This window comes from Podarcis erhardii, assembly GCF_964252035.2.
Source record: "Podarcis erhardii genome assembly, chromosome: 5".
Lineage (NCBI taxonomy): Eukaryota > Metazoa > Chordata > Lepidosauria > Squamata > Lacertidae > Podarcis > Podarcis erhardii.
In genome coordinates this window covers 98460078-98486525 of record NC_138509.1, presented here as the reverse complement: position 1 = coordinate 98486525, position 26448 = coordinate 98460078, and the positions used below count along the sequence as shown (strand labels likewise).

The window sequence follows — 26448 nt, the reverse complement described above, 5'->3', positions numbered from 1 at the left end:
GCTCCTTCAGGTATACAGGACTGAGGCCGTTTAGGGCTTTAAAGGTCAACACCAACACTTAAATAGTGCTCGGAAACGTACTGGGAGCCAATGTAGGTCTTTCAGGGCCAGTGTTTCCATGCTCTCTCGCGGCACCAAAAAACACAGCTGCTGACTCGTGCAAGAGAGCAGCACCCAAAGACATGCGTCCCAGTTTACTCCAGTGGAATGTTGGAGAGTATGCTACTGGGAGCCCAGCTGAGGGCTGCGTCACATTTGCCTCGTTGGTCCCAAAATTAACCAGTTGGAAAGGGGCATTGCCCAGTGATAGAGCATCTGCTTTTCATGGAGAATGTCTCAGGTTTGATTCCTGGTATCATCAGTTGGGCTGGAAAGACCCACCCTGAAACCCTGGAGGACTGCTGCCAGCCAATGCAGTCAGTATCAGTTAGCTGGACCAATGGTCTCACTCAGCATATGGAAACTTCCATTGTTCCACTTTCAGTGCTATAAAAAGGTAAAGGGACCCCTGACTATTAGGTCCAGTCGTGACTGACTCTGGGTTGCGGCGCTCATCTCGCTTTATTGGCCGAGGGAGCCAGCGTACAGCTTCCGGGTCATGTGGCCAGCAGGACTAAGCCACTTCTGGCGCACCAGAGCAGCGCATGGAAACGGCGTTTACCTTCCCACTGGAGCGGTACCTATTTATCTACTTGCACTTTGATGTGCTTTCAAACTGCTAGGTTGGGAGGAGCAGGGACCAAGCAACAGGAGCTCACCCCGTCGTGGGGATTCGAACCGCCGACCTTCTGATCGGCAAGTCCTAGGCTCTGTGGTTTAACCCATGGCGCCACCTGCGTCCCTACTTCAATGCTATACCTTCTTGCTTAAAACATCTTGTTTTGCATTTTGGGTCATTAGCCTCTTTGGACTATGAACTGGAGGAAAGGCAGGGTTTTTTAAACACAAAAACCTAGAGGGGTCATCTAAAGGACCTCTTTATTGACCACCCACCCTGATGAGTTTGCACAACGCCTGCATGGAGTTCAGATTACATTCAGCCTTTATTGAGCATTTGTTTAGAGTTATACAGTTATACAACAATTGGAAGCTGCTTTTTAATTACAGCTTCTAATTTTGTCTCATATATTTTAATTATTGCTTTTGACTAGTTCATTTTTATTACTATCTATTTCGAATCGCAACTGGGCAATAACTGACAAGGAGCATTCGTCCTGATTTCATCCTGATTTTTTAACAGGGTGTTTAGATTTCACAGAATCATAGAATTCTGTGGGACCCCCAAGGGACATCTAGTCCAACCCCCTGCAATGCAGGAATCTCAGCTAAAGCGTCCGAGACAGGTGCCCATCCATCCTCTGCTTAAAAACCTCCAAGGAAGGAGAGTCCACAACCGCTCAAGAGAGTCTGTTCCACTGTCAAACAGCTCTTATTGTCGGAAAGTTCTTCCTGATATTTAGTTGGAATGTCCTATCTTGTGACCTGAAGCCATGGGTTCGAGTCCTATCTTCCGGAACAGGAGAAAACGAGCTTGTTCCGTCTTCCATGGGACAGCCCTTTGGAGATTTGAAAATGTCTTTCCTATCTCCTTTCAGTCCCCTCTTTTCCAGGCTAAACACCCCCAGATCCTCCAGGCTTAGTTTCTTGAGGGTGCTCCCTCCAGAGCATAGCTGTCAACTTACAGATTTGAAAATAAGGGACCAGCAGCCTCGAAAATAAGGGATCAGCAGCCAAAATAAGGGATTTTAGTCAACCAGCAGCCAAACGAAGCCTCAAGCGGTGGTTCCCACAGCGCAGCAACCCGGCAAAGGGGATGCAGCAAGGAAAGCCACCGTCACCTCTCTGCTGGGAAGCGCTGAGCAAAGGCGAGTCCCCAGGCAACGCGGCCGATTTGATCGGCACAAGGCATGCAAGCTCCACCCCCAAGTCATTCTTAGACTCCTTATTGGGTGAGCAATGCAGCCAAGCAACACAGTTGGAGCCTCCCTCCTCCCTGGCCAGCAGGGAGGGAGAGAGAGGAGCTGCTTCCTTTGAAACCCGGGAAATTTAAGGGACATCATCAATAAGGGACAGCAGCAGGACACGGCGCTGGGATAAGGGACTTTCCCGCCAAATAAGGGACGGTTGACAGCTATGCTCCCGAGGTGTGATCAGGAAGCCTTCATAGCAGTTGCATTTTACCCCTCCCTCTTCCACAACGCTCCCTCGTTGCTTCTTTGCAGGATGGCGTGGAGAGTGAGACGTTCCAGATCGAGTGCATGAAGGATGGCTTGTGGAGCAACAAGGTCCCTATCTGCAAAAGTAAGCCCCTCTTTCCATCGTTTCCTAAGCGCTGGCATAAAGGGACGCTCCTCGGATGAGATCAAAACATCCATCAACATTCTTCGTGTCTGGATTTGGTTGTCTAAACAAAATATGGTTTTAGCCAGCGCCGAAAAGAGCTCAGGGAAGGCACCTGCCGGGTGTCAATAGGCGGGGAGTTCCACAGTTTAGGGGCTGCCACACTAAGCGATCAATTTCATACAAATGCAGAGCAGGTTTTATGTATGTGGCACCCGTAACAGATTAAATTGGGCAAGAAGCAGTATGGACTGCGTATTCAGGAGCCCCTTCCCTCCAGCTGATCCTCAGTGAGGTGCTCACTCCAGATAATAATAATAATAATAATAATAATAATAATAATAATAATTTATTATTCATACCCCGCCCATCTGGCTGGGCTTCCCCAGCCACTCTGGGCGGCTTCCCAAAAAATATTAAATTACAGTGGTGCCTCGCAAGACGAAAAGAATCCGTTCCGCGAGTCTCTTCGTCTTGCGGTTTTTTCGTCTTGCGAAGCAACACTATTAGCGGATTAGCGGATTAGCGCTATTAGCGTCTTAACGGCTATTAGTGGCAAAGCGGCAAAGCGGCAAAGCGGCTAAGTGGCTATTAGCGGCTTAGCGGCTTAGAAAAAGGGGGGGCGAAAAAAATCGCAAGACTCGCAAGACGTTTTCGTCTTGCGAAGCAAGCCCATAGGGAAATTCGTCTTGCAAAGCGCCTCGAAAAACGGAAAACCCTTTTGTCTAGCGGGTTTTTCGTCTTGCGAGGCATTCGTCTTGCGGGGCACCACTGTACAGTAATGCATCAAACATTAAAAACTTCCCTAAATAGGGCTGCCTTCAGGTGTCTTCTAAAAGTCTGGTAGTTGTTGTTCTCTTTGACATCTGGTGGGAGGGTGTTCCACAGGGCGGGTGCCACTACAAAGAAGGCCCTCTGCCTGGTTCCCTGTAACTTGGCTTCTCGCAGTGAGGGAACCGCCAGAAGGCCCTCGGCACTGGACGTCAGTGTCCAGGTAGAACGATAGGGGTAGAGACTCTCCTTCAGATATACTGGACCGAGGCCATTTAGGGCTTTCAAGGTCAGCCCCAACACTTTGAATTGTGCTTGGAAACGTACTGGGAGCCAATGTAGGTCTTTCAAGACCGGTGTTATGTGGTCTCAGCAGCCGCTCCCAGTCACCAGTTTAGCTGCCGCGTTTTGGATTAGTTGTAGTTTCCAGGTCACCTTCCAAGGTAGCCCCACATAGAGCGCATTGCAGTAGTCTAAGCGAGAGATAACCATAGCATACATCACTCTGGCGAGACAGTCTGCGGGCAGATAGGGTCTCAGCCTGCGTACCAGATGGAGCTGATAAACAGCTGCCCTGGACACGGATTTGACCTGTGCCTCCATGGACAGCTGTGAGTCCAAAATGACTCCCAGGCTGCACACCTGGTCCTTCAGGGGCACAGTTGCCCCATTCAGGACCAGGGAGTCCTCCACACCCACCCGCCCCCTGTCCCCCCAAAACAGTACTTCTGTCTTGTCAGGATTCAACCTCAATCTGTTAGCCACCATCCATCCTCCAGCCACCTCCAGGCACTCACACTGTGACCTTCACCGCCTTCACTGGTTCTGATTTGAAAGAGAGGTAGAGCTGGGTATCATCCGCTTACTGTTGAACACCCAGCCCAATGATTAAGGATTCCAGACTAACGAACACACAAGACCCACCCCCCACCCCCTGGGTACCGTTTAGCATGACTGAGTGTGATCAATAACTTAGTGCCTGCCCTCCTTGCTTGGGGATTTGAGGCTGTGCATCCTTTTATGAATTGCTCTTGGTGTTACTGGCTGCCTCCTGCATGCTCTCCCTCTCGCCGCCTGACTACTAATTCCTGCTTTCTCTTTCTCCGCTTCCTGCCCTTCCTGGCCCCTCTCTGGACTTTCCTCCCTCCCTTCCTCTTCTGCCTTTGGAACAGTTGCTGGAGCTGAAACAACAGACAACAGGACGGAGATCAAAGAGGAGGTGGAGCGCGTGGCAGACTGACCAAGGTGTCTTGCCCACGGCACCGTTCAGAGAGCGGGTGGTCCAAAGACCTTACATGGGGGCCACTTCTGCCACCACCCCAGTCACCTTTCACAATTTCAGGGAAAGCGCCAGCTCCCCTATTTCTGCATTCATTTTGCCTGGGACCCTCTTCCTGCTCGGACACGCTCTTGACTCTGGGATTGGCGAGAGAGAAGGCGGGACATAGGCATCAATGCACGGCGTGAAACAAAAATGCTCTCCGTAACTGGGGGGAGTAACTCCAGCGATGGATTCCACAGGTGTGGGGCATGCATGCACTGCTTGCCTCTGTTTGGTTCTCTGCTTTGGGACACTCCATACCTGCATCCACACGAATGAAAAAAAAATATTTTTCAAGGACTGGCTGAGCTAACTCTGCTTTTCTTGGTGATGGGCTGTCCCCACCCCACCCCCTTGCTCAATGTTAACTCATTTCCTGACTTTTACCCCAGCACTGAGATGGAGGGTCCAAGTCTCTCTCTTTTAACATGGTGTTACTTCTATCGTTCCTGAATTCAACCAGCTGAAAAGCAAGTCTGGGGTGAGCGGTGGACCCCTTTAGGTGCTTCAAATCCAGCAAGCATCAGTAAACGCATGGGGCGATTAGGATCGTAGTGGCAGGCCCCGCCTCTGACTTCCATGCGCTGACCATGTGCACCTTCAGATCAACTCATGGAAGCCAAAGTGGGTCCTCTATAGGTCCTATTTGTTGAGCAGTCATCTTGATTTGGTTGCACAAAGCTTATGCAGAAGTTAGACTATGGCCCCATCTGCCCTATGCGCTTAAAGCACTGTGATGCCACGTAAAACAGTCACAATTTGCCACAGAGAATCCTGGGCAGTGTAATTTGTTAAGGGTGCTGAGAATTGGTAGGAGGCGTCTTATTCCCCTCCCAGAGCTGCAATTGCTAGAGCGGTTTAAGAATCAATCCATCTTCCAGGGAACTCTGGCACCCTTAAGAAACTACAGCTACCAGGACTCTTTGTTGCAAAGCTCTATATATCGATGAAGTGTGCTGCCCACTTTTAAAACTAGTTCCATTTTACTTTTTGCTAATATGCAAAATTATGCTGACTGAAGGGCTGGCAGCTTTTCTTTCGCATCATGCTCCGGTGCCTGACAGGCAGAAATCCAGAAGGCGAAGCTTTTCCTAGCATGAAAACACAGCGTTGGGGAAAGTGGAACCTCCCTGATTTCTGTTTCTTGGGCAACAATTTTATCTGCATATCTGGTTTGGGAGGGGGGAAGTTGTTAAGTTTGGGTGCTTTGGGGGGGGATTTTTAAAGCATTTTTTAAAACAAAAAAACCTGCCCTACTTGCCATACATCTGGGTTTTCACAGACACTTTGCCAATTCAGCAAAAATCTGCCCAGACAGCCATAGCAAACAGTGTACACAAAAAGGCAAAAAAAGAGCAGGTCCACTTATTACTCCCCCAGCTTAGAGACCCAAGGAGATGCCTCCCACTCAAAAGATCCAGCTCCTCTAACTCAAATAGAAGCATGAAGTAAAAGAAGTAAAGTCCCAAGATTGATCTCCACTGTCATGAGGCCAGCATCCAAATAAAAAAAGGAGATTAAATTTCAGAGGGAACGCACCCTCTTGCCACGAATCACACTCCAATTCCGGAAGGTCGAACACATCAGCATACATTGCAAGGTGGCGTAGCTACAATTCCTAGACGAGATGCATTGATTAAGGCAAGGTAACTCTGCTCATCTAGACGTTAGGCATATTAAGTTTATTAGCAACTATAGTAATGGAAGAGCCAGTTCACAAGCAAATGTATTTGCTGGCATTGGGCTGATTCACACATTATCTGTGGTTCCTGCATTGCAGGGGGTTAGACTAGAGGTCCCTCAGGGTCCCTTCAAACTCTACAATTCTGTGATTCTATGCTGTTCGGCAGGCACAGCCCATGTGGTGCCCGTTAGGTGTTGCTGAACTACAACTCCCATTATCCTTGGCAGCTGGCCGGGGTGGCTGGGGCTGATGGTGGTATTGATGGTGTATGTATTGAGTCATAGGATCAAAAGCAATGCGAATGTTCAGTGATGTGTTTAACTTGTTAAGCCAATTGTGTGCAACACTCCAGGCCTGCTGTATTTGCAGGGGTGCACTTTGAATTGTGGATGGGGGATAAACTCAGTTCAGTTCACATTTAAAGGTGAGACTACCTAATTCACACTTTCTGAAGCAGTGCGAGAGCCGTTGACACAGCCATCCTTCAAAATTCACGCTTCTCCTCATTTTGCAGCGCAGGTCTCCAGCCAAATAATGTAGACATAAATGCACATACCAGGGTAAAGAGGACACGGCAATGCATACATTCGTTAAAAGAACACGCAAGAATGCATTGTATTAGAAGAAACTGGCTTTGCAAAAACAAAATGTGTATATGATGCACAATCACACAGAAAAAATGTGTATATCAGGTGAAATTTGCACTAAAAATGTTGATGGGTTTTCACGAGGATTAGGATTAGGAAATGGGAAGAACCGCTTGGAAGATATTGCATTTGTTCCACTTTGTTGGTGGGGGGCCTTTGCAGTTCATCTTGGTTTGCATGCACAGCACTCATGCATCTTCCTGTTACTCATTCGTCCTTCCCACACTTTTTTTAAAAAAAAAAATTCCTATTGGTTTTTTCACAGTTTTATACATTTTAACATAACCATTTCAAACATTAAAGTACAAGGTTCCTTTGAACCTTTGGACCTCCTTCCCTCCTTCCATGGGTTCCATGTTTAAGATTAAGTTTGCTGCAACTTTCACCATTATCCATCTATTCAATATCTATAATTATCATACAAAATTCCACCTTACAAGTGCCATTACATCCCTGCCAGTGATTTTAACTGTTTACAGTGATAAATTACAAATTTGCTCCAGTCTTTAGAAAATACTTGATCTTCCTGGTTTCGGATCTTCCTCGTCAGTTTCGCCTCCATCAGTTTCATCTGCCATTTTTCTTTTGTTGATACCTCTCCTTCCTTCCATCTCTGGGCTAGGAGCGTTCTCGCTGCTGCTGTTGCATACATAAAAAGTCTTTTGTCTTCTCTTGGTAGCTCTTCGCCTGTTATACCTAGTAAAAAGGCTTCTGGTTTTTTAACAAATGCATTTTTAAACATTTTCTGGGAAATGATACATAATGAGCTAAAGTAAATGCACCCCACACTTTTCAAAGCATTTTCCAGCCAGGGGTTGTGGGCCTTTTTCGTGGCCTTTTGCACAAGGTGACAGAGGGTTTTAATCCACTTTCATTTCATGAGCCTGGTATGCCCATGAATTTATCCTGCAAAATACTGACAGTCTTGGGGGCAATATGTGTCCCTTGCCCAACACCACTTGGAGAGGGTCAAATCTCTTCAAAATGCTGGGGGGGGGGCATGTTTAAAGCCAAAATAGGACAAATTCAGCTCGATATCTACTGCAGATTGAGAAAGGTACCACGAGGGCCAAGAGGATGATTAATGAGTAGAATCAAAGAATCCATTAGAGGCAAGAAGGCTTTCTTCAGGGAAATGGAAACATTTGACCAAATTGGGAGAGCAAAAAGGAATACAAACATGGAAAAAAGAAATACAAGCAGACAGTAAAGTGAGTTAAAAGAAAAGAAAAGAAAGTGAGGAACACACTGCTAAAACCTAAAAACTGCACAGGAACAAAATTCTTTAAATGCATCAGTCTTCTGCTTTGGCGATCACTTATAGCCGAGTAAGATTGTCTTCCATAAACACAGTTTTAACAGTTGGGCTGTAAGTGTCTTTGCTTCTTCCAGTACACTGGCATTCGTTCGCCTGTCTTCCCAAGTGATGTGTAAAATTTTTCAGAGACATCATTGATGGAATCTTTTGAGGAGTTGGAGATGGCCTTTATAAGTGATCTATGTTTCACAAGCATACAGTAAGGTTAGAAGTACAATAGCTTTGTAAACAAGCATTTTGGTTTCCCTGCGAATGTCCGGGTCCTCAAACACTGCACTTCAATCGAGAGAAAGCCGTACTCCCAGAGCTCAGGCGATGCTGGATGCAAAGGAATCTAAAGTGTGCTGAAGGAGAATAAGGAGTTTGCAGAGAAGCTGAAAGGATTTTTTGCATGTCTTCGCCTACGGCAAAATCCTGTGCCCGAACTAACTTTCACAGGAAAGGAGTCTGAGGAACTGAGTAGGGTTGGCATTTGGACATAGCTGGAATACTGCAGTTGGAAGCAGTGTCAGGGCAGAAATCCCTTAGTTTTACCCCAAAAATCTTCCACTCAGCTGAGAATGCTTGAAGAACTCAAAAGTGAAATTGCTCACCCACTAACAAAAATTATGTATGTAACTTGTCCCTGAGATCAGCCTCTGTCCTGGAGCACTGCAAACTGGCCAGTGAAACACTGAATTTTTTTTTAAGGTTCCAGGGGGATCTCGGATACTATAGGCTAGTTAGGTTAATGTTATTGCTGCCTCCAACTGTGAAGGCAGCCGTTGTGGTTGGAAGCCATCGATTGCCCTCTCCTCTCTGAAGTTGTCTAATCCTCTTTGAAAGCTATCCTAGTCGGAGACCACCGCTTTCTCCTGTGGCGGGGAGTTCCATAGTTCTAGGTGGTTGGCTACACTGGGAAGAGAATGTGGGACTATGATGGGCAATTGACCCAGAAGCAGATTTGGGGGACTGGTTCTCCCACACTGGGCACTGAGCTAAGTGGGGCACTGCAACGTGTCACAATTATGATGTAGTAAAGGTAAAGGACCCCTGGACGGTTAAGTCCACTTAAAGGCGACTATGGGATTGCGGCACTCATCTCGCTTTCAGGCCGAGGGAGCCAGTGTTTGTCCACAGACGGTTTTCCGGGTCATGTGGCCAGCAGGACTAAACTGCTTCTGGTGCAACGGGACACTGTGACAGAAACCAGAGCGCACGGAAATGCCGTTTACGTTCCTGCCACAGCAGTACCTATTTATCTGCTTGCACTGGAGTGCTTTCGAACTGCTAGGTTGGCAGGAGCTGGGACCGAGCAATGGGAGCTAACCCTGTCGCAGGGATTCAAACCACCAACCTTCCAATCGGCAAACCCAAGAGGCTCAGTGGTTTAGACCACAGCGCCACCCACATCCCTTTTTATGATGCACACGCAAAACAGAAGGTGGGAGGCAGGGGGTGAATTTTGGCCTCACAGAGGATGCCACCAAAATTTGAAAGACCATCGTTTACCCTGGACTAGCCTCATTCCGCAAGGCTCTTCTCCTTCACCAGGTGAAATATGCTCAGAGTCGAGTGTGAATTTCATGCTCTTTATTCAGCTCATAGTAGCAATGAATGAAACTTTCTCCAAAACGTCACTCTATATATACATCATTTACACAATGGGCCCCAAGTGATTGGCTACTTCTGGGCTGCTCCTGCAGGCCAATCAGGTTGCTGATTCACGTCCACCTGGAGCTGGATTGGGTGGCTCCTGCGGACCAATCAGACTGCTGCATTCTGGATCCTCTTGTTCTAGGATTCAGCTCAGTACATAACACCAGGTGAGCTTCCACTCAAAATGAGTAAAGCATCACATTTGGCAACATCAGTCATGTGCCTCAACAAACGCAGGGGAAGGTTCCCAAATGAAGCTGAAGGCAGTTGTGTGATTTCATCCTTCGTATTTTCCACCAGACATCTGGAGGTGGTGGCGGAGGAGAAGGAAGCACAGGCCATCTGCTTGGCCCACTGTGAAAATCTGTCGCCTCCACGTTGGCAAAGCAAATCTGTCCCTGGGAGAATACTCTGGGGACAACTCTGAGAGGAAAACACTGCCTCCCCACCCCCCCAGCCCCAGCCTTCACCACGGCACATAGCAGCCCATCTGTTTCCCTTGGCTGAGTGATGAGAGCAGCCCTTTGCGTCGAGGAATGCAGAGACACTGGGATTACTCAATGACAAGATCTCTGCTCAAGAAAAGGGGTGGAATCAGCTGTCTCATAAGCACGCAGGACGTAAGTGGGGGAATTTTTTGTCCCTTTGCTTGTTTCCATGGCCACCCACCGCTGCCGTTTTACGCTCAGTTTCTTTCCTTAAAAAAATAATAATATTGAAGTAAATGAAATGAATGGATACGGCGAAAATAATAGAGGTACAAAAAAGCAGTGCAGCATATTGAGAAGAGACGTCACATTTTGCTGTTAGAGTACAAGGTGTTATAATAGCCATCTTCAAATATCTGAAGGGCTGTCCCATGGAAGCAAGCTTGTTTTCTCCTGCTCTGGAGGGTAGGACTCGAACCCATGGCTTCAAGTTGCAAGAAAGGAGATTACGATAGGATACAATAATCTTTATTGTCATTGTCCCATACAGAACAACGAAATTGAAAAATCTACATCAGACATTCAAAAACCAACAATCCCAGCTATCCCCACCTGGTTAGCCCCCTAAAAACTCTGATACCCCATTTTTAAATACAATACACTCCCACAAAGACTACCTTACACTGCATTTAAAACCAAAATCGCATTTGGATAGCAACTGTTTCTCAGGTGGCTAGTCCTAGTCTTTATAACCCTGTGGAACGCGGGTGGCACTGTGGGTTAAACCACAGAGCCTAGGACTTGCCAATCAGAAGGTCAGCGGTTCGAATCCCCACGACGGGGTGAGCTCCCATTGCTCGGTCCCTGCTCCTGCCAACCTAGCAGTTCGAAAGCATGTCAAAGTGCAAGTAGATAAATAGGGACTGCTCCGGCGGGAAGGTAAACGGTGTTTCCGTGCGCTGCTCTGGTTCGCCAGGAGCAGTTTAGTCATGCTGGCCACATGACCCGGAAGCTGTACGCTGGCTCCCTCGGCCCGTAAAGCGAGATGAGCGCCGCAACCCCAGAGTCAGCCACGACTGGACCTAATGGTCAGGGGTCCCTTTACCTTTTACCTTACCTTCTTCCAGAAGGCAGAAGCTGAAAGAGATAATTTCCGGGGTGCGCACTATCCTATCTCTGCAGCTTTCTTATGACACCTGGAAGCATAGATTTGATCCAAGGTGGGAAGAGTGCACCCAGTTATTCTCTCCGCAGTCTTTACATTATGACTGAAACATTAGGAATAGCTTTCTGGTGTAAGAGCTGTTGGGAAGTGGAACAGACTCCCTTGGGAGGTGGACAGTTCTCCTTCCTTAGAGACTTTTAAGCAGAGGTTGGGTGGCCACCTTTCAGAAGATTCTTTACCTGTGATTCCTGCATTGCAAGGGGTTGGACTAGATGGCCTTTGGGTCCCTGCCAGCCCTACAATTCTATTATTCTATAAATAGGAAAGCCAAATTTCACATTGTACCATGGAGAGGGAGTCCTAGGTGTCTGCATGTGTTGTATATAAGATAAAATCCTACCAAACAGCATAGATCTACTCTCCCCATGTGTTGGGAGATGTGGCTTTACCTGCACTTAGGTGAATTAATTTCTTCCCTAATGATGGGATGGTTCAAATTTATCTTTCTTTGCTGAAGTTTGGGGAAATTGTTTTTGAGCCCATTCCAGGAAGTTCTCTAGGTCTCTCCAGTGAGGAGGCCAGGGGAGAATTAGCTGTGGGATCTCAGAGTGGGTGATCTTCATAAAAGGGGAGGGGGAGGGAAGAGAAGGGAAATAAAAGATAAGGCTGAATTCAGATTAAAGGCCAGGTGGGATAGCTCTGTCTTAGAGGCCCGATGAAAGGAGGTTAAATCCTGCAGGGCGCTAGTCTCATGGGACAGAGCAGTCCACCAGGTCGGAGCCATCACTGAGAAGGCCCTGGCCCTGGGGGAGGATAGTTTGACTTCCTTGGGGCCCGGGACCTCTAAACTATGGTTATTCATGGACCTTAAGGTCCTCTGTGGGGCAGACCAGGTCCCATAAATACAAGGCCCCTAAGCCACAAAGGGCTTTAAACACACCCTGAAACCAGAATTTTCTGAAGAATGGATGCTTTTGAATTATGGTGCTGGAGGAGACTCTTGAGAGTCCCATGGACTGCAAGAAGATCAAACCTCTCCATTCTGAAGGAAATCAGCCCTGAGTGCTCACTGGAAGGACAGATCCTGAAGCTGAGGCTCCAAGACTTTGGCCACCTCATGAGAAGAGAAGACTCCCTGGAAAAAACCCTGATGTTGGGAAAGATGGAGGGCACAAGGAGAAGGGGACGACAGAGGATGAGATGGTGGGACAGAGTTCTCAAAGCTACTAACATGAGTTTGACCAAACTGCGGGAGGCAGTGGAAGACAGGAGGGCCTGGAGTGCTCTGGTCCAGGGGGTCACGAAGAGGCGGACACGACTAAACAACAACAGAAATGGGTCCATCAGTGGACCAACTCACCTGTTCTCTCCATCCCTTACGCAGAAATTCCCCCTTGCAATGTCTCCTCCAATGCCTGATTTAAATATGCAACTCCAACCGACTAAAAATAGGCCAAGCTTCTTACTGTGGGTGTTCGTTTCCCATTAATTAACATAATTCTTTGCATCTCACCTCTTCCCTTGCAAATTTCTTCTTTCGCAAGTTTACTGAGTTCCTTGCACCTTCCTTCTCCACATCCCCCCCCCTTCCCAGGTGATTAAAATCCTCCTTTTCAAAGTTTTCAGCTTCAGGGAAACCTTTTTGCTGCATAGAGTTCTCTCTTCCTCGTTGACCTGAATTCCGGAGGGTAGGACACCACTGAGAGGAAATTGGACGCTTTCGGGACGGCAGATGCTGAATTCAAATGGTACAGGGGCCAGGCCTTCTTTCCTTCCAGCTGCTCTGCCCCCTGGGGCTAATGCCAGGTTTTAAGTCGTGGGTGAACATATCAGACAACACAGCAAGTCTTCAAACAGCTCTTGTTTATTCACAGGCCAGAACAGAACTGAACTGAACTGAAGGGTTCAGCCAGCCTGCTTGTATAGAGCTCCACTAGAACGCAACAGTAACCACTTTCTGTAACTATCCAATCACTGAACGTCACTTTCAATCCCTTATTTGCATATGTGGACCTGAGTGAAAACTATCTACAGTATCTCCCTGCTGGCCCAGGGTGAGAACTTCAGTACATAACACCAGATATGGCCCAGCCTTTGGCACCACGACCCCAGAGGGACCCAATGTCAGGGACTGACAGGGCTCTGGTGCTGAGGCACGTGGGCTGGAGACTGAGCCAGGAGAGGGGGGGGGAGTGATTTATGATGATACCAAGCTCTACCTCTCTTTGAAATCGGAACCAGTGAAGGCGGTGAAGGTCCTGTGTGAGTATCTGGAGGCAGTTGGAGGATGAATGGGTAACCATGTTTGAATCGCTGCCTCCTTGATATACAATTGGTCTTCCGGTTGGGTTTTCCCATACAGTTGATAGGGGAGTCAGCCCTCTTTCAAGGCCCCCTGTGTTCCTAGACATGGATTCTGGATCCTGCAAACAAGGTGGGGAAACGTTGCACAACCAACATAGAACAAATTATTTTCTTCTGCAAAAAAAGAAAAAAGAAAAAGCACAGGGACACTCAAACAGAGAGAGCAGATACTCTTGCGTAACTGGAATCAAGGATGCAAGTTAAACCAATTAAATTAAACCTGTCGGTGTTAAATAAGAACAAATTGTGCAACCCTCGTTTGCTTCATTCTTTCAAAGCACAGCACCGGCCTCTCTGGGGAGTAGGGCCTGGAGAGGTTCAAACTTTCTTCTACGCAAACAGTCTTTGCTCTACACGAAGGCTCAGAGGCAGTCATAAAACTATCACTCAAGAATGCAGTACGCAAAGTGCAATCATCTGTGCAAAGTGCAATCATTCCAGACTGCAAAAAGTCAGCCCATCGTATCCAGTAAGCTGCAAGGAACATCCAATCTTATAACTGGCACCCTCCCCGCAGTGGTGGAGGAACCCTCTCCGGAGTGCGCATGTGTGGCATACCGTATGGAGTGCACACGCACAGCCACCATACGGGCAGCCGCACATGCGCACTCCATACAGGATGCCACACATGTTAAGTTGTGGGTGGACATATCAGATGACACAGCGATTCTTCAAACAGCTCTTGTTTTTTCACAGGCCAGAACAGAACTGAACTGAAGGGTTCAGCCAGCCTGCTTATATAGAGCTCCACTACAACGCAACTGTAACAATTTTCTAAAACTATCCAATCACTGACCGTCCCTTATTTGCATAACTATCTACAGTATCCCCCTGCTGGCCCAGGGGGAGAACTTCAGTACATAACAACTCATGTGCGCTCTGTACGGGCTGCCGCTTGTGCACGGCGGCCATACAGGCTGCGCATGTGCGGCATCCCATACGGACTGCACATTCTCGGCAGCCCATACGGATGGCGCGCAAGCGGCGCTCATAAGGACTGCATACTCCCTTGACTGCTCTACAGCTGGGGGGAGGCGGGGGCCATCTTGTGGCACCCGAGACTGACCACCCCCTCCGCCCCCCACTTTGTACGCCCCTGCCTCCCTGTCCCAGTGCAAGCCTGAGGGCCGCATTGCATCCTGGGGTGGGTTTTCGTATCTCACAGCTCCCACCCTTAAGCATCAGACCATAAGAGGAAGAGCCCTGGGACTGGATCAGGCCCATGTCAATAAGGTGGGAAGCCTACAAGCAGGCCTTCAGCGCAGTCGCCTTTTCCCATCCATGCTTTCCAAGAGACCAAGAGAAGGGGCTCCTCTGAAGATTGTGGGAGTTTACTATAGATCCCCAAGCCAAACGGAGGACATAGATGATGCCTTCCTGGAACAGATGGCTAAGCATGCCAAAGGAAGGGAGATAGTAGCAATGGGGGACTTCAATTACCCGAATATTTGCTGGATGTCAAACTCAGCCAAGAGCATAAGGTCAAACAGATTCCTCACTGGCCTTGCAGACAACTTCGTTGTCCAGAAAGTGGGAGAAGCAACAAGAGGAACAGCCATTTTAGATCTGGTCCTAACCAATGTTGATGACCTGGTTAGTGGGGTAGAAGTGGAAGGATCATTAGGCGCGAGTGATCATGCTCTTCTGAAGTTTACTATACAGCGGAAAGGAGCAGCCAAGCATACTAGGACTCAATTTCTTGACTTTAAGAAAGTCGACTTCATAAAACTTAGGGAAGTGCTGGGTGAGATCCCATGGACAGTAATACTAAAAGGAAAGGGAGTTCATGATGGCTGGGAGTTTGTTAAGAGGGAGATAGTAAAAGCACAACTTCAGGCAATACCAATGAGACGGAAACATGGAAGGTGCCTAAAGAAGCCAGGGTGGCTATCTAAAGAACTTTTAACTGAGTTTAACTGAGTTAAAGTTAAAGGCCTGGAAACGATGCCTTATGAGGAACGGCTAAGGGAGCTGGGCATGTTTAGCCTGGAGAAGAGGAGGTTAAGTGGGGATATGATAGCCAGGTTCAAATATATAAAAGGATGTCACATAGAGGAGGGAGAAAGGTTGTTTTCTGCTGCTCCAGAGAAGCGGACACGGAGCAATGGATCCAAACTACAAGAAAGAAGATTCCACCTAAACATTAGGAAGAACTTCCTGACAGTAAGAGCTGTTTGACAGTGGAATTTGCTGCCAAGGAGTGTGGTGGAGTCTCCTTCTTTGGAGGTCTTTAAGCAGAGGCTTGACAACCACATGTCAGGAGTGCTCTGATGGTGTTTCCTGCTTGGCAGGGGGTTGGACTCGATGGCCCTTGGGGTCTCTTCCAACTCTAGGATTCTAGGATTCAATGAGGATCCCAAAACCTGGGCAGGTTCTTGTAAGGGGACACAGTCTTTCAGATAGCCTGGACCTATTCCATGTAGGGTTTTGTAGGTTGTGACTAGCATTTTGAATTGTGCCCAGAAACAGGCAGAGGTGGAGCTACCTGCTCTGGCACCCAGAGCAGCTCAGGGGCGGGGCTAGCCAGCCCACAGGGGCGGAGTTAGCCAGCCGCAACAGCAAGCCTTCCTAGCCTGGCGAGCATCAGGGGGGAGCCACCTGCACAGCGAGTGTCCCTAGCTGCCTGCCGCCCATGTGGCAAGCGTCCAGGGTGCTGCCCGCATGGTGGGGGGGGTGCAGCAATGTCACCCCCCTCAGGGATGACACCCGGAGCGGGCCGCACCCCCCTTCCTCCACCAGTGAAAACAGATGGGCACAGCCAGTAGAGCCTTGCTATCGTAGCAAGCAAATTGTCTGCTGTCTATAACCAGCCCCTGTCTGCAGTCTGGCTAGTAGCTGCAATTTCCCTCCTTGACCAGCTGGCATTACGGAGGTGGACGCTGGACCTTTTTGAAGGGGGCAGTGAGGCTTAGCAAAACAGGGGATCGCTGGAGAGCCACAAGACTTCAAATTAATTCTCAGAGGCTTTTTTTCCCCAAACCCTCCCCTCTGCTTGGCTTTCCAGTTGCAGACTGCAAGGCACCACGAGAGCTGGACCACGGCTTCGTCACCTTCTCCACCCGACACAACCTGACCACGTACCGGTCGGCGATCCAGTATTCCTGCCAGAATCCATACTACGAGATGGTCCCCAACGTCACAGGTGAGAGCAGATGCCCTGCGGTGGGGGGGGGGTGTCCAGTTTGCATGCTGGGTGGGCAGCAGTGACTGGACAAGGGATAAGCAGCATTCACAGAAGACCACAAAGAGCTAGTAAGATGGTCAAGAAATGTAGCTGGCCCAGGAGCCTGTGCTCAAGAGTTGCCTTCTAAAGGCCGCTAGGAAGCCCGCAAGCAGACCACAATGGCTATTTGTCCGCAATAAGTTATCCAATATTTGCAGGTAGAGTGCCCCTGTACATGGAGGCTCCACTAGCTGTTGTGGCTCATAGCCACTGGCAAACAGAGGGTGGGGATTTAAGAGCATGTTAAGTTTGTTGTTGTTTAGTAGTTTTGTAAGTTTGTTGTTGTTTAGTAGTCTTGTCCGCCTCTTCGTGACCCCCTGGACCAGAGCACGCCAGGCACTCCTGTCTTACACTGCCTCCCGCAGTTTGGTCAAACTCATGCTGGTAGCTTCGAGAACACTGTCCCACCATCTCGTCCTCCATTGTCCCCTTCTCCTTGTGCCCTCCGTCTTTCCCAACATCAGGGTCTTTTCCAGGGAGTCTTCTCTTCTCATGAGGTGGCCAAAGTATTGGAGCCTCAGCTTCAGGATCTGTCCTTCCAGTGAGCACTCAGGGCTGATTTCCTTCTGAATGGATAGGTTTGATCTTCTTGCAGTCTATGGGACTCTCAAGAGTCTCCTCCAGCACCAGAATTCAAAAGCATCAATTCTTCAGCGATGAGCTTTCTTTATGGTCCAGCTCTCACTTCCATACATCAGTACTGGGAAAACCGTAGCTTTCACTATATGGACCTTTGTCGGCAACGTGATGCCAACATGTTAAGTAGATATGTTCAGTTCTGAGAGGAGCTCTAGGAGGGGGAATCCAGCAGCATTTTGGTGTAGTAGTTCACTTTGAACTGGCTTCTGTGGGCATGTACTGGTCAGCGCCAGTGTCGTCACCGACACTCAAATCCCCAGTGCAGTTTTCCAGTTGTTTTCAAAATGGTTCTGGTTCCACTGAGCAGCAAGCTCATCTCACATTCGATTTGCTTATACGTATGTCGCTGTCAGGCGGAATTCAATCCCTGGCTCAGAAGCTACTGTAACCACCATTGAGAATTCTCCTCCTGTCTTCATGTGAGGAGAGGCAGGACATGCATTGCATTCTTAGGAAATCACCTTCCTTCCCCTTCAGGGCCATTCCAGCCTCCCCTTCTGACAGCAGCGCTGCAAAAGTATTGATTTTGTCTCCGTGCCTCTGCCTAGCAATATCCTGTGTCAGGCCTGTTGCCTGGGGCTGTTTCCTTGCACTCCTAAAACATCTCTTGTTGTCACGGAAGATAAGCCTACCGATGGCTACTAGTGGGGATGGCTGCACGCAAAGCCTTCTTTTTCAAACGGAGGTTCACCCCAGTTTCCAGCCCATCTCTATTCCTTCCCTCCCTCAGCAGTCTTCTTCATCGCTGGCTATAGATCTCGACCGCATTTGGAATATTTTGTAGCGTTCTGGTCGCCTCACCTCACAAAGGAGATTATAGGGTTGGGAGAAGGTTCGGAAGGGAACAACCAAAACAATCAAGAGAATAGAATTTTAGAATCTTGGATTGAAATACTTTATTGTCACTTGTACAATTTGTATACAGTGAGATTACACAAGCAACCGCTACTCAGCTCTCTTAGTCTTAATTCCCCATGTTTACTGACGCACACCCACCAAACCTGAAAGTCAGTTGCCCTGTTGTTATCTTTTCATTCAGCAGCCCACGGATAGAAGCTGTTCTTTACCCTGTTGGTGCGACTAATCCTGCTTCTATATCTTCTGTCTGAGGGCAGGAGATCAAGAAAGTGTCAGCCAGGGTGGGAATCATCCCTGAGAATTTTCCTCATTCTCCTGAGGCAACGTTCTTCCGCGATGTCATCCAGCAGATTCAGGGGACAGCCCATAATATCTTGTGCTGGATTCACCACCCTCTGTAGGCACTTCCTATCAGTTGATGTCAAACCAGCGTACCAGTATGAAAGGACACTTTCTATTGTGGACCGGTAGAAGAAGATCATCAAATGTTGATTGACATCGTTCTTTCACAATACTCTGAGAAAATGGAGTCTCTGTTGGGCTTTCTTAATCACCTGGGTTGTATTGGTTTTCCAAGTAAGGTCTTCACTGAGATAAACTCCTAGGAATTGAAAGGAAGAGACTCTCTCTCCCCGATGTACAGCAGGGCTAGTTCTCCTCTCTTCCTCCGAAAGTCCAACACCATCTCCTTTGTCTTGCTGATATTAAGGTGCAAGCTGTTCCCTACAATGGCCGAGTTGGAAGGGACCATGAGGGTCATCTAGTCCAACCCCCCTGCAATGCAGGAATATTTTGCCCAATCTGATTTAGGGCAGATTTTAAAAAGGACTTCTTCACACGACACTTATTTAAACTGTGGAACTCCCTCCCACAGGAGGCAGTGGTGGCCCCCACCTTGAATGGCTTTAAAGAGCTTTCAAGAAATTCATGGAGGAGGAGGAGTAGATCCAACCTCTTTTCACCAATGGATATCCAGCAGACTCACCCTGCTAACTGCCCCCTTAGCCCTATGTCTCTTCTCAAATCCAGCCCTATCTCTCAACCTGACCCTTAGCCCTATCTAACTCTTCTCCCTCAGAAACGGCCCATTTTATTCTCTCCCCCAAAATGCTCCTCCTCCCCCTTCTGTGGCCAGCTGACTTTGCAGCCAATCAGAGAGAGGCTCCGGCCTTCAAGCGGAATTTCAGGGGAGACTCTGGTCTGGCTCTGCTGTCCGTCGCAGATGTCTACTAGCCATGATGGCTCTTCCCTGCGTCCACGGTTGGAGGCAGTGATGCATCTGAATCCCAGTTGCTTGCTGGGAACCACGGGAGGGGGAGACATGCTCTCTTGCTCAGATCCTGCTTGCTGGTTTTCCACAGGAGAACAGGATCCTGGACTGGATGGGCTATTGGCCTGATCCAGCAAATTCTCCTTATAGACTGAAGAAAACCGGTAAGACATTACGACAGCACCACCTAGTGGTAAGATTCCTGTCCAGAGCTTGTGCTTTGATCTTCCCCAGGTACCTACACCTGTGATGCCAGGGGGCTATGGAGAAGTGCGGAGCTGGGAACACGCCTGCCGTCTTGTCAACCAGGTACCTAGATTGCACTGAAATGCAACCTTCATGCCAGCTGGCTTCTTTGAGCTTCTCACCTTCTGGTTTTAGATGCAAACCTTTCACACTATGCAGAGCTCCTCGTGTGGCTAAATCAGAATTGGTGGGGTGCAAGAGGGGTCTGCTTTTGTTGCAAATATGGCATATGATGCTAATTCGCCCCAGGGCAGATCATTGGGACATTCTGCCTTGTCTAGTAGCATCGCCTCTCCAGGTTTTAGGGGGGAATTCCTGCCAGCCATCATCATCATCATCATCATTTATTATTTATACCCCGCCCATCTGGCTGGGTTTCCCCAGCCACTCTGGGCAGCTTCCAACAGAACACTAAAATACAATAACCTATTAACCATTAAAAGCTTCCCTAAACAGGGCTGCCTTCAGATGTCTTCTAAAAGTCTGGTAGTTGTTTTTCTCTTTGACATCTGGTGGGAGGGCGTTCCACAGGGCAGGTGCCACTACCGAGAAGGCCCTCTGCCTGGTTCCCTGTAACTTGGCTTCTCATAGTGAGGGAACCACCAGAAGGCCCTCAGCGCTGGACCTCAGTGTCCGGGCAGAACAGTGTCCAGCCAAGTTCCTTTTAACTGGAGAACTGAACCTGGGAACAGGTTGCATGTGCAAAGCATGTGTTCTGCCACTAGTACATGAATTCTGTTTAGAGCCATCCATGAGCTCCCCTGTCACTGGTTAAGCCAGGAGCATCTGCCCAGATTTCTCAATTGCTGGTGTTATTTCTGGCTAGTAGAAGCCAGGATTGCAAGAGCTCAGCCAGCCAGGATTGGTTGGGGAGAGCTTGTTGAGGGAGGGAGAAATCAGATTATTCCATTTGCGTTTAAAGGCAAATTACCTAATTTGATTTTTCCGAAACAACGAAGAAGCAGAGCTCGGCCGTCTTTCAAAACACGCTTCTCCGAATTTTGCAACAGAGTTCTCCAGACAAGTTAATGGGTCCAAAAATGTATAACCTGGAGGGTGAAGTGTCCACATCAATGCAAATATGAGTGAAAATGACATGGGGAAAAATGCATATTTGGGGGGGGGGGTTGTTTTGAAAAAAGATGAGCAAAATTGCACACAAACATTAGGAGAGATTCGCACCAAAAGGCTCATGGGGACTTTTCACAAAGAAATTTGCAAATTGATGTGGAAACACGGAAAGCCAAATTTAAGACTGGGAAAACGAGGAATTGGGAGAAACCAAATTTGTCAGGTTCCTCTGTCCCAGGTTCATACCCACCAAGATACAAAGTCGAACAGGGGGACGCACATCTTTTAAAAGTGGTTTTTTTGAGCTTTCAGTGTGTTCTAGTAACTGCATTGTACAAGCTTCCATTCCCTGCCCCTTTTAAAAGGCTGACTGTTTTTTACACATGCTCTTTTTTGTCTGCTTCTGGTCCTAATGGAATCCAGGCGGGCTGGCAAGTCCCAGGGAAAGTTTTCCAGAGGTCAGAGCAAGTTGGCTAAGAGCTGAGAAATCTCTGCGCTTTGCTCCTCTCTCCGTGGAAAGCCAGTTGCCCTGTCACTAGGAAACCCCTCTCTCTTCTCTAGCAGATCACTGGCTTCTGCACACAGGCAGAATAAACATTCCGGCAGTGCCCTGTCCCTTTGTCATGGCTTCCGCTGCAATCCTGCACCCACTTGGACCAACCGGGGTTTTCCTCCTGAGTAAACATGCCTTGGCTTGGGCTGCGCTATTTTTAGCCTGTTTGTTTACCATGCTTTCTCCCACTTAGAAAAGAAAACCAAATACCCAAAATCATTCCATCTATTCAAGAAAATGGTTCCAAAACATTTTTGGGCCGCTACTCACTTGGTTGCATAAACTTATCCCCAGTGCCACCTACTTTAATCATTATTATTATTGTTATTGTTATTGTTATTATTATTAACAGTGATTTGGCAAGATAATAATGCAATAAAATTTAAAAAAGGCAATTTATTCATAATCCAGTTAAAACTACTTAGCTGATGTAATTCAACAAAACTGATGAGCTTTATCCAGTGATACTGGCTTTTCAAAATCCGGTAGTCATTGACACCTCCAGTGCCCCCCCCTGCAGCCCCCTTTCCTCTTAGCGCATCCCCTGCCCCCAGCCAGGTAATCCCTTTGAGGTCTTACCCTGCTGCCCACGAAGCCTTTAAACTGCACACAGAGACACACTACACATTTGGCCATGAGTTGGCGAAAGCAGTTGCGTGGCGAGTTCCCACCTCCCCCCAGTGGAAATAAAGACACATGACACAGATATTTAAGCTTAATGGGCTAAATATGGCTACAACTTTATTGGTTACCAGTGATGAGCGGTATTGGCTTAGGCATTGGTCCTAACCGACTATCCGACTTCAGCCCGTCCGCTTGAAGTCCGGGAAGGGTTAACCACCAGTAGGGGGAGTCCTGCTGATGCACATCAACTAGGAACTCCCCCAGGGTCACAGCTCGGGGGCGTGCCTTAGGCCCTCACCTCCATAGGCTTTGGATAGGGCCACGCCCCCCAGAATCCTTTACCGGACTACCCTTCAATATGGGGGGCAGGTGATGGCGCTTCCTCCCCTCTTCCATCTACATAACAATACCAATGCCTAACCGCCAATACCAAGAAAGTTGTGACGATTTGCTACGAGGTAGGCGAAAAACCAAGTGGCTGGTGCCAATTTGCAGGCGATTGGTGGCAACCGCGAGCAGGAGATTGTCTGCGGTGATTGGGCAGGTGATTGGTGGCGGCTGGCAGCGAGCAAGCAGATGATATTGGTGTCTCCGGCGATGCATGCGATTGGCACCGGCGGTCAGGCGGGTGAGCGATTGTCAGCAATCCCGCTCCCCTAAAAAACGCTTAACAACCCTGGGCAATCTCCCCCCATTTCCTTAATTTGGGGTCTCAATAAACAGGGGCCGTCTTATACACGGGGGGGCATGTTGTGCACGGAAAAATACGGTACCTTTTTCTCTCTTGAAAGGCCCATAGAGCTGGAAGTTGGGATGAGTGGCAGTTTTCTACACTTCCTCGTTCTGCTCTAAATGCCTTTCAAGGCTCAGATGAATTCTACTGCATCCAGCTTTTGCCAAATATCTTGGAAAAGTGAACTCTTTGTGGGTGAACTGCCATGCTTTCTGTGTCTTGGGTGGGGGAATGATCTTGGGTGGGGGGAGGAAAGTGAGCAGAAGGAGCGACGGCAACACCAATGGCTCTCGCTCAACAAGCCACATGTGCTCCCAGGCCTAAAAACGGCCGGCGGTCCTTGATGAAGAGCATAGAGGGGCAATGTTCTAATTAATTTCCCTTGCTCTGCCATTTTAGCAGAGCTCCTTCCGTCAAGCTTTCTCTGTCCTTGCCAACCCTTTAATCAGTTTCCATTTTAGCAGAGCCCTAATTTTGCCTACTGACAGTTAAGCAAAACAAATAAACACACACTTAATGCATTTCAGTACTCTTGGCTGCTGTTCAATTAACTCCAGTGCGATGTAAATTAAAGTAGGAAGGCTGCCAGATGATGTCCTTGTGTTGCTGATTCCAAAGGGTGTGGAAGGGTGGATGAAGGGGGAGAGAGGTGACAATTCTGCTATGAGGGTGTTCTACCTTGGGAAGTGCAGAGATCTCTGCTGGCCATGCACCACACTCTTCAAAATGAGCTGATTTTTGTCTCCATGCAAACGTTTATTTTGATTTTCATCTAGCAGTGGTTTATTCTGGCCGGGCACCTGTGCCTTTCACAGTTGCAAGACAAGCAGATATTTCACAGGTGAAGTGTTTTTCCATTCTGCAGCTGCCCTGAATGAACAAAGAACTCATTGTGTTGATCTCACTTGACAGTTCCGCCCCTTGATGTGCAAGCGTTTGCAACAGACAAAGCTCCAGATCAAGCTCTTCACACTTCTCGGGTTTTGCTAAAGTGTTGCAGTGTATGCTGCTGTCACCCATCTATGGGTGGGGGTTTTTTCGGTTAACTGAGGCAGCTTGTCGATTGCCATCCAATTTTAGCTTTCGCTTGAGAAATTCAGCGCTTGTCGTTTGCACTCATTTATGTAACTAGGGGCTCACAGAACCTATGTTTTCTTGACACTATGGTTATGCCCAAATATAATGGGATTCCAGTATGCTTGGGTACTAAATGGGCAATCCCAAACCCTGGTAGGCAGCCAGAGGGAGGGGTATAGCCACCTCCACAACCAAAACCCTACCAATTGTGCCAGCAAGGGAAGAAGAGGCGAGCAGAGAAAATTACCGTATTTTTTGCTCCATAAGGCGCACCGGACCATAAGGCGCACCTAGTTTTTAGAGGGGGGAAATCAAGGGGGGAAATTTTTTTTTTCCCCAGCCCCAAAGAGCAAAGAAGCCAAGACAGAGACCAGGATCCATCCCACTGGCTGTCTTGGCTTCCTCTTTAGCCGCGCGCAACCTCTCCAGCCGGGAGTGGCTGCGTGCAGCTATGACAATTCCCCCACATCCCGCAAAAACCCACAGGAGCCGCGCACCCTTTAAAGAGTGTGCGGCTCCTGGGGGCTTTTCTACGAGGAGGGAGAAGGGACTGACTGGCTGTGTCAGTCCCTTCTCCCTCCTGGGGAAAAGCCCGCAAGAGCCGCGAGGAGCTTGTGTGCGGCTCTTGGGGCCTTTTCCTGCCTGCCTCCTGCCTGCATTCGCTCCATAAGACGCACACACATTTCTCCTTACTTTTTAGGAGGGGAAAAGTACGTCTTATGGAGCGAAAAATACGGTACACTTACCTTTGCCCACTCTTGCACTGGTCCAGCCCAACTCCACACCCCACTTCCCCAAATGCCCCATTTCAGGACTTTCTGATGCCTTCCTCCCACCCAGCATGTGGGCTGAATCAGTGGGGCATGCCTTGCCAGTGGGGCTGCCAGTCCTGGCAGATATGGGCAGTGCCAGGCGAATCAGAGGTCTGGCTTGCTCTCTCAGGCTATGCATGCTATGATGTTGGGATGACGCCTGGCCCTCTGACCCGCCGACCACACCGGCCTCCGTCGAAATCCCGGAAGGCGTCGGCGCTCCCAAAGAATCCTTCCTCCTCCTTTCCCAAGAGACGCTGGCAACATCCGCCCGCCCGCCCGGCCTGCCTTCTGTTTCGTTGCCAGCCCTGGACACCTCTGGAGAGCGGGCAACTTGTCCTGGCCGGCTAGCGACTGGCACAGCCGGCTGCCTCCCTTCACCGTGCATGCTGGTGGGGAGATCGGCAACTTGCTTTCCTGCCCCGCAAAGGTATTCCGGATCTCTGAGGGTGCAATGATGGACGGCACCAGGGTGTGCGAGGGCATCATTGCCTGTAGATTATGCCACGGGTCTCCTTGAGGGAAGCTTCTGTACATATCTGCATCGGGCATTTAAAGTGGCATCGTACTGCTTTAAACATTGCAGGCTGTTGGGTAGGACTGCCCTTTGCGTCCCCAACAATCCTGTGATTCTCTGAATCGGTCGAGAATCCTGGGAACTGCAGTTTGTTAAGGGAGCTGAGAGTTGTTAGGATGCCCCCATTCCCCGCCACAGAGCTACAGTGGTGCCCCGCAAGACGAACGCCTCGCAAGATGGAAAACCCGCTAGACGAAAGGGTTTTCCGTTTTGGAGGCACTTCGCAAAACGAACTTCCCTATGGGCTTGCTTCGCAAGACGAAATGTCATGCGAGTTCCTGCGGGTTCCCCCCCCCTTTTCCCCCCTTTTCCTAAGCCGCTAAGCCGCTTATGAGCTGATCCACTGATAAGCCGCTTATCAGCTGATTCGCTAAAAGCCGCTAAACCGCTAATAGCGCTAATCTGCTAAGCTGTCAATGGGCTTGCTTCGCAAGACGAAAAAACCGCTATACGAAGAGCCTCACGGAACGGATTAATTTCGTCTTGCGAGGCACCACTGTATATATGAAGAGCCTGCTGGGTCAGGATGAAGGGGACCCCGCAAGCATGATTCGAACTCAACTCTAGTTGAGATTCCTGTATTGCAGGGGTGACCCTCAGGGTCCCTTCCATCATCATCATCATCATCATCATCATCATCATCATTTATTATTTATACCCCATCCATCTGGCTGAGTTTCCCCAGCCACTCTGGGTGGCTTCCAATCAAGTGTTAAAAACAATACAGCATTAAATATCAAAAACATCTCTAAACAGGGCTGCCTTCAGATATCTTTTAAAGATAAGATAGCTGCTTATTTCCTTCACATCTGAAGGGAGGGCGTTCCACAGGGCGGGTGCCACTACCGAGAAGGCCCTCTGCCTGGTTCCCTGTAACCTCACTTCTCACAATGAGGGAACTGCCAGAAGGCCCTCAGCGCTGGATCTCAGCATCAGGGCAGAATGATGGGGGTGGAGACACTCCTTCAGGTATACAGGACCGAGGCCGTTTAGGACTTTCAAGGTCAGCACTTTGAATTGTGCTCAGAAACGTACTGGGAGCCAATGCAGATCTCTCAAGACTGGTGTTATGTGGTCCCAGCAGCCACT

At 48.7% G+C, this 26448-nt stretch overlaps 1 protein-coding gene across 4 annotated transcripts in view; it reads left to right on the top strand.

The window, feature by feature from the left end:
- MASP1 (MBL associated serine protease 1) overlaps positions 1–26448 on the top strand; it is a 101507-nt gene that overhangs the window by 53220 nt on the left and 21839 nt on the right. For 2 of the 4 annotated variants that reach the window (XM_081862425.1, XM_081862422.1), the window contains exons 8-10: positions 2223–2301; positions 16681–16818; positions 19901–19975. In XM_081862425.1, the coding sequence (XP_081718551.1) occupies positions 2223–2301; positions 16681–16818; positions 19901–19975 (292 nt within the window). Of the gene's footprint in view, positions 1–2222; positions 2302–4283; positions 4738–16680; positions 16819–19900; positions 19976–21406; positions 21717–26448 lie in introns of those variants that run through there. The other 2 variants (XM_081862423.1, XM_081862424.1) reach the window with 2 other exon arrangements.